At 31.3% G+C, this 8,760-nt stretch overlaps 1 protein-coding gene across 1 annotated transcript; it reads left to right on the top strand.

The window, feature by feature from the left end:
* Nucleotides 1-2,190: 2,190 nt before the first annotated feature.
* On the top strand, nt 2,191-3,075 carry LOC21391148 (transcription repressor OFP5). The gene has a single exon (XM_010101091.2). It carries the CDS (start codon nt 2,191-2,193, stop codon nt 3,013-3,015), a length of 825 nt encoding a protein of 274 aa, XP_010099393.1. The 3' UTR covers nt 3,016-3,075.
* The last annotated feature ends 5,685 nt before the right edge of the window (nt 3,076-8,760 follow it).

Raw genomic sequence — 8,760 nt, 5'->3', positions numbered from 1 at the left:
TTAGGTGTGGATAGATGGGAACATTAATGTATAAATATAGAATACACTGTTTTATGGAGAAGAGTAATAGGATTTTCATGAGTATTAATCCAATATTTGGATAAATATCTATATCAAACATATTTGTTATTAAACATATATATATATATATATATATATATATTTCCCCTCTAAATCAATCAAGTATAGAGAGTGATTTTAACCACCAATATTTTAGTACACAAATCTTTTCGATCCCTTTCAAACAATAAAGGCCCAACTTTTTTTTGTTCCTTTTTGCTTTCATATCATCATTGCATGGTTCGTTACCAAACCAAGCTTAAACATACGAGTAATGGCTTGTGACATGTGTATAGTAAGAATCATTTATTGTTCTCGTGAGGTCCTCAAAGCGAATATCATTGAATTGTCGCATACTCAAGTTGATAGGAGCTTTCACACATTAAATGAAATTTGTGTTTGTTAAGTCATGAATCTTCTTGCTTCGTGGGCCATTTCCAGGGTGCCCAGTAACGAGATATACAGTCGATAGATGAGAAAATTGAATTTGAATTTTTATCTTTTATTTTTAATTAATACATTTTTAATTATTATAGTTATTTAATTAAAAGACTGGATGTATTTTTTAGGGGATTCCTAAAGGATATTAATAAGACTAAAAGATAAAAATCTAGACTCATACACTTTAAAGGATATTTGTCTCATACTACATTGAACAGTCTTATTTCTCAATTTTTTTTTCTAATCAAAATTTACCAAGTTATTTAAGCACACTGATCTGCCCTCTATAATTTCATGCTTTTTTTTCCCCTCACATATAGTTTCATGCTCTTGAATTAAAGAATTAGTGCTAAGCATTTATTATGCCCCTCAGTGGGGCAAAATTAAGGTTTTTTTTTTGTTTTTTTGTTTTTTTTTTTTTTTTTAAGGCATCGCATTGGTTAAAAGAAAATCTTAAACTTTGTAGTAGTACAGTTGGACTCTCATTTGTTTGGATTTATAAATTTAAGTCAATAGCAATTAGAATATTGTAAAATTTTTAACAACTTTGAGCGTGATTGAAAATTTTTTTTTTCCAAAGAAAATTATATAAATCTTATCATTAGAAAGTTTTAGCCTTTAGGAAACAATAAGAGAAAAGTGGACAAAAGTTTTTGGTAATGGCATAAATTTAGTGGGGCACATAGGGCCAAAAAAAAAAAAAGAATTAAAAACAAAATATGGGGGAGCGCAAAATAGGGGCAACATGAAAGATTATTTTCGGTTCGAGCCTAAATACAACGGGACCACATTCTCCCCGAGACCAAATGTGGAGAGATCTACAATTAGCACCGACAATAATGATTTTTAAATGATTAGAAGGTGCGGACAAAACAAGGATGATACGGCCGTATTTAGAATTGATCTCGTTTTTATTTTTTATATTTTTTGAGAAAAAAAATAAAAACGTTTCTAAAAAAGCATTTGGCACAATAAAGACAAAAAATAAAAATGAAAACGATTTTTTAGTTTAGTGTAAAATAAGAGAGAAATGAAAAATGACTTTTAGTCATTTTTTATTTTTTGTTTTCGTTTTCTCCTCTCTCGAGCTGAGAGAGAAAGAGAAACATTAATGAGTTTTTTTACACTGAAAACAATCTCTTGATAAAACTACCAAACACATTTTCAAAAATAATTTCTATCTGAGATTGAAAACGTTTTCATTTTCATTTTCATACGAAAAAATAATAATTTTAGAACGAGTTTCAAACGCGCCCTACAATTTCTACATTTTTGTGCATCCATGCCATCCAGCTCTTTACAAAATTTTGGGCCAGTCTTTGAAACTGTACCCAAATGAGCAGAATTGTTCATCCGTGCCACATCAAAATTTTTCTCCTTAGAAAGTCAGTAAGAGAAGTGAAATATATTACCAGTTATTTAGTGGAGAGAGACCTTTGGGGCTGGTTCCTACTGTACCATCTATGTTGTAGGCACCGTCGTCGTGTTTTGCTCGGGCAATATCTTCCTCTCCGGAGCTGGCATCTCCTCCCATATCGTCGTCTTCGTTCTTGGCTGATCCTAACACACCCTCTTCGAGTTCTTCCGCAGCATCCTCTTCATTGACAAAACTCCATCCAGGAATAAGCTTTCCTCCTTCTCTGATGACACTACCATTGCGGTAGAAACTTTGTGAAGAAAATTCTCGGTATGAAATCAGTTTGGCATGATCCTAATGATGAGCTTCGAACTCCGGTTCCAAGTTGTCCAAACTGCAGAAGGAAAGAGGCTCAGAAGTCGAACAAGGAGAGAGAATTGAGGTCACCAACAAGTAATAGAACTGCAAAAGAGAGGAAATCACGAGGAGAATCGGGAGCTTTCGAGACGAGAAGGAAATGCAGGTATGTTTCTCCGGTTGGTGCGAGAAATCCCGGCCTGAAAACGATTGAGGAAGAAGGACTCAACTTGGAAAACAGTGAAGAACACTCCGAAGAAAACACGGGTTTTCATTGTAAAGTTATGAAAGAGCTGAAGATGAAAGAGGTGAAGTCAAGGAATGAGAAACAAAGGAAGTCTGTGTATTTAAGCAGAGAAGAGCAGCAGAGGAAGAGAACAAAGCAGATTAACAAAGCAAGAGCTTATTCTCCGAGAACCGCCTCGAGGCTTGAAGTATGCAAGGTTAAGGCTCTTGAGGACATGAAGAAAGCCAAGTTGAAGATGAAGAGGAAGAAGAAGAAGAAGGAGGTCAAGGAGAGAGGAACAGTTGAGCAGTCAAAGACAGGGTTGGACAGCTTTGCAGTGGTGAAGAGTTCATTTGACCCTCAAAAAGACTTCAAAGATTCAATGGTTGAAATGATTGTGGAGAAGAAGATGAGCAAGCCGGAGGAGCTCGAAGAACTCTTGGCTTGTTATCTGACATTGAATTCTGATGAATACCATGATATGATCATCAAGGTGTTCAGACAGGTATGGTTTGAGTTGGGTCAGTCTTGTTTTAGTTCTGAATTACAGAACGAACAAATTTCTAGCGACTAATTAATTTATGTTTTAGTTGATTATATAAGCAACATGAAATCAACATTGTATATAGGTACTTACACAATCTGTTAGATGATATTATTTGCTTCTAATATGTATTGAACTTTGTTTAGCTTCATATTTCTTGTAAATGGTCCAAATTTCACTTGCAAAAGAGTTTTGAGTGCAAAAACATCATCATGGAAGCACTGTTGCAAATGTATCCGCATGCGAGTCTGCAACGTCAAGACTTTCACTTTTTGTATCTGTTGCTTAGTGGGGGATTCTCTGTGTGGGATTTTGAGTAGCGAAAAATCTTGAAAAGAAACTTGGAGAAATAAAAGAGAGTTCTACATGCTTCATCATAGGAATTCTATTATTCTATAATAATGGCATTTTATCATCACATTATTGAATCTTCACAATGAAGGGTGACAACATTTAGTAGCTCCAACTGAGGCAGCTTAAGTAGTGTGAAACACCCGTGATAATGTAAACACATGCCTAGAAAAGCAGTCCTTTTGCAAATTACTGAGCAAAAAACAATAAACAATAAACCAAACAAAAAAAACAAAAAACAAAACACATTATCGCTCGAGTCCAAAATAAAAGTTTTTTTACTGCATGCATAGCAGTTTTCACTAATAGGGTAGAAAACCAAATAATTGATCGGCAAAGCAAATCTAAACTAGACATTTGACTTTTCAGTATCTTAAGGTAGAAGATAAACTATCATCTGGATTTTGAACTGTATAGAGAAGCTTTATTCTACCAAGGAGACAATTAGTACAGGAGATGAGGCAAGTACTTTTTTTCTGCTTCCAATTTTTCAAACTGTGTTCCCTATGACTTTTAAAATTTTCATGTAATAAACAAATAATTTACACACATACAGGAATTAGTACGAATGGAAAAGGAGGGAAAAGAAAAAGTAAAGGAAAAAAAAAAAAGGTAAACCACAAAATTTAAACCAGATATTCAGTGCCTAGTAATTTTTTTTTTTTTTTTTTCAATCTATCGCCACGACAATGTCTGCATCCGTCTCTCTTTAAACAATAAACAGAAACAAAGCTATGGGCTTCCATGAAGTGCGCTGTGTATTTTGTTAGGATGATTTCCTATGTCGACGGCAAAAAACTATGTATGATCCAATTCTTGCTCCTCTGCCTAAAAGACCTGGGAAGTTGATCACGGTCGCATCACGTAAGCATCCCCATACTGTCGCAAACAATAGAAAAAAGTGAATAATCACATTATTTTCAGACTTAACTGAACGACAGCATCACAAGGTTACAGGACTAAAAAACTGCAAAAATTTAACAAATGAAGCCGTGTAGAGTATGCAAAATGCAAGGTTTGTTGCGCCAATCATCAAAACTACATACTTTGGCATGCCCAGAATTACAAAGATTGACGAGGGGAACTCGATATTCTGAAAGAGTTGTACTTCATAACATAGTGATCCACTTTATTTGCATCAAGTGGTCACATATATCCAACTTGGCAGCATGTCGACGTGAGGACTGTTACAATCTTTTATTTGTTATTTAAAGAATAATAATAATAATAATAATAATTATTATTATTATTATTATTATTATTATTATTATTATTGTTTTCCGAAGCCATTTGCATGTGTCTGATGCGGTGGGAAATGACCATGATAACGTGCACATATTTATCATTTTTTTCAACATTCTGTCCTCTGTGTTTGTACCAAAAATTAATTAATTAATTAATTAAAAAAATCAGAGGTCAGTGACTACGTTAACCTTTACCACTTGCTTCCTCTTTTTCAGAAAAGGAAAAAAAAAAAAAAAAAGGAAAGGAAAAAAGAAAAGCTTACTCCTTTTGGAAACCAGCAGCAGCGCTGCAGTTTTGGTGTTGCAGTAGCCATAGGAAGGTCACGAATCAAAAGTCGTATGATTCCCCCGTTTGGTTGGAGGATTTGTTCTCTGATTCGAATCATAGTTCATGATTCGCTACAGTATTTTCTCTCACAAAAAATACACGTAAATTAAAAATGATTCTAATCTCATAATTCTAATTCATGAACCAAACGGGCTCACGTGTCTAATTCAATATTCATTGGGTAAAATGAGTATTTTTAAAGTTTAAATGGCGAATGTAAAGCTCAAAAGCTATAGGTGAGGTTTTTTTTTTTTTTTTTTTTTTTTTTTTTTTACTACCATTAGAAATTTCAATAGTTTAATCTATGAGTGTCAATATTAAAAATTTTCAACGAGTAATACAGAACTTTTTCTGATTATAGGTTAAATTGTTAAAAAGTTAATTTAATAATTAAAATAGCAGTTCCTATTTATAGAAAAAAAAAATGATTCATACACTAACATTTTCTTTTAAGAGAAACTTATGGCATAAGACAGAAGCGGAGTCATAAAAATTAGTAAAAGGGAGCAAGGGCCTAACCGCACTAATGGGATGTCAACATATAAGGAGAGAGAATTTTTGGCTATGAAGAAAGCAAGTAATTTGAATTAATTAGAATCAAGTTTAAATAAAAAACCACAAAATTATATAAGTCGACGTGAATCTAATGGTTTAAAATAAAATCAGTTTGATAATATAAATTTATTGGATTAATTTTATAAATACCTCCTAAACTTGATACATTGTTTTAATATGCCCTTAAACTTTAAAAAGAATTCATTTCACTCTCTAAAGTATCTACCCCAGTTTAAAATGTCCTTACATTTGCAAACCTAACAAATTGATGGCATAACACTACTTATATTTTAATAAATGCCTCCTAAACTATTAATTTAAGTCAACTTACCCCTGAATTATTAGTTTCGTGTCAATTTGGCTCTAATTTTTTAAAAGATCGAGGAAAAAAGTTGACACAAAATCAAGAGTTTTTAGCACAATTGTTCCTCAAACTTTCAATTTTGACAAACAACCCTTGAACTTGTAAAATTATTGTAATGTGTCACCTTTTACTAAATTTGTTCAAATTTTTTATTTGCTCTAAGGGATTAAAAGTTAAAAAATTAAAATATTTGTGTTACATTTGAATTGAGAAGTTAGAATTTTTCGTCACTAATTTAACGCAATCATCATCAAAATGAGGCATATTGCGTTAATCAAGTTGAGCAGACAGTTGTCAAAATTCCATATTTTTTTAACCTTATCGTAAAAATCTCAAATTACATTTGATTAAATTTTCAAGAAGTATAGGTCCCGTTTATTTTATTAATTTTAATTACAGCTTAAATTTTTATTATAATAAAATTTTTATAAAAATTTAAATTTAACTTTTTCTCGTAATATTTTTTTTTTACCTGAATTCACTTTTAATATAATATATATTATATAGGCCTTAACTAAAGAAAGACTCAATTTCCTAAGAGTACCACAGAGACAGAAAGAATAACAGGTGAAAGAATCTTGCTGGTGCAGCGCCGAACGAGGAGATAATAAAACAAAATAAGTGAAATTTGCTTATTTGTTTGGACTAAAATAAGTCAATTAAATCGTATTGTTAAGACAGCTTTCTCGTACATGGTTACTTCAGCAACAAGCAAAGACATGGGACTCTTAAGAAAAATCCAAATTCTGATAGAAGCTTTGACGCACAATCTAAATTTAAAAGGAAAATGAAACAATAAGAGCGCAAGATTATGGAAAGGAACGTTTAGTGGGCATGGAAGACCACCCTCTCTAATTTCACTCTAGTCAACGCTCATTTTGCCACTTGATGCTTGAAAAAAAAAAACAAAAAAAAGAATCCTTTCTCCAATGCCTCCTCTAATAATGCACCTGCACGTGTATCTCTCAAGCAATGGCAATTTGGCGCACCTCAGTTGAAGAGAAGTGGCCACCACAAATTTTCATAGAAGATTTTTTAATACACTTAAGGCCCCGTTCACTTCGCTAATTCGAGTTTAGAATTCGAGTTGAGATGTGACTTTATGTGAGAGCTTTTTACTGTAGCAAAAAAGTTAGATGTGATTGTTTGTGAGAGCTTTTTACTGTAGAAAAACTCGAATTCTAAACTCGAATCAACGAAGTGAACGGTGCCTTAACGTACTGATAAATTAGATTTTTTTAATAATTAAATTTATGTAATTTTTAATTTTTATGTGATTTTATACAAGTTAAATAGATAAAAAAAACTTGACTTATCAATATGTTAGAGTATCAAAAAAGATCCTTCAATAGGTTTGTTTGTTTCTTTATTTTCATGTATTTTTGTTTATATTTGCTACTTAAATCTTCATTAGGGTTGGACGATTCTCAACCAAACTAATTTCCTGCTCACTGGTTTATATGTATATAGAGTCTGCAATTGATAGATGTAACACTTTTCACGGGATTAATTATGAAAATTTCTTCAAAATTATAACTCAGGTAATACTTTATTTCCGATTTTTAAAATGTAATATATGTTCCCTAAACTATGAAACGTTAATAATATACTATATATATACTAAATTAAATTTTGATAATGATGATGATGATGGAAAGAATTCGAGGGTATTTTGATAATCTTAGAAAAAATTAAATTTTAAAAATATTAAATCTTAAAAAATCCTTTTAAATTCTAATTTACATGTATATACTATATATATATATATATATTATATATACATTTTTTTAGAATGTTGACATTTTTTCAAAATGCTATTAAAAATATATTATGAGTTAAGTTAAAAAAAATATATTGTGAATTTAAAGATAATTAGTTTTTTTCTGAAAGAGTTTCAATTAATCAATTATTATGAAGATTAAGATTAAAAATTTTGTACCATTGTTTTGTTTTATTTATTATTGCATTAAATGAAAATTAAAATATGTTTTTAAGAAATGTTAATTTAAAAGTGATGAGTAGAAGAGTAATTTTACACTAAATTAGTTAAGAACAATCGATATTTGTGTGACAAGTGTCACTTTTGTTAGAAACCCTAATGGAAGGGGATTTTTTTGTTAACTTTTCATACTTTAAGAGGAGTGGATGTTACGTTTTAAAAATCGGAGGCAAAATGTTATAAAGGTCGTAGTTCAGAGGAAATTTTTATAATTAAGACTTTTTCATATGAACATATAACGTTATGCTAATACTGGAGCAAATGACATGTAACATGATAGTAGATTACATTTTATTGGTTGTTATATGAATGCACAAACTATGTTACACAAACAAAGAAAAAAATGTTACATTTGCCCTGCTGTTTTTTTTTTTTTTTTGCTTTTTTTCTTTTTGTAAAAAAAGTGAAATTTATTCAAAGGCTCTCAGAAAGAAAAACTTCCCCATCCCAAGCACAACAGCCCAGCTCTGTTACAAGTTTTAGACAGCCATTTAAGGAAAAATAGGAAAATAGACATATGCAATTTAAGAAGTGTATAATAGAACCGTTTAGTTTGCTGATTCGAGTTTTTAATTCGAGTTGAGATGTAACTTTATATGAGAATTTTTTACTAAAGTAAAAAAGTTATATATGACTGTTTCTGAGAATTTTTTACTATAATAAAACTCAAATTTTAAACTCGAATCGGTAAAATAAACGGTACTAAAAATACAAACTCCAGTCTTCACTCTCCAGTCAGGGAGATCTTCATCCGCCTCTAACACGTCCAAAAGGACTTTACAGTCTCCTTTTAGACTAGAGCTCAAATTATAACTAGAAGCGTCTACACAAATTGCCAGTTTAGGACTCCCTGTTTAAATAGCTCATAATATATAATTAGTGAAGAACCAAAATCATTTTCATCCTTTCAAAGTTAGAAAGAATTGGAGTATTT

Source organism: Morus notabilis, unplaced genomic scaffold, assembly GCF_000414095.1.
Source record: "Morus notabilis unplaced genomic scaffold, ASM41409v2 Scaffold300, whole genome shotgun sequence".
Lineage (NCBI taxonomy): Eukaryota > Viridiplantae > Streptophyta > Magnoliopsida > Rosales > Moraceae > Morus > Morus notabilis.
The sequence above is the reverse complement of the archived record's forward strand: the minus strand, read 5'-3'. Positions and strand labels throughout refer to the sequence as shown.

What these genes read in the sequence shown, in the direction of transcription:
- LOC21391148 (XM_010101091.2), top strand. Translation starts at nt 2,191, where the DNA reads ATGAAATCAGTTTGGCATGATCCTAATGATGAGCTTCGAACTCCGGTT.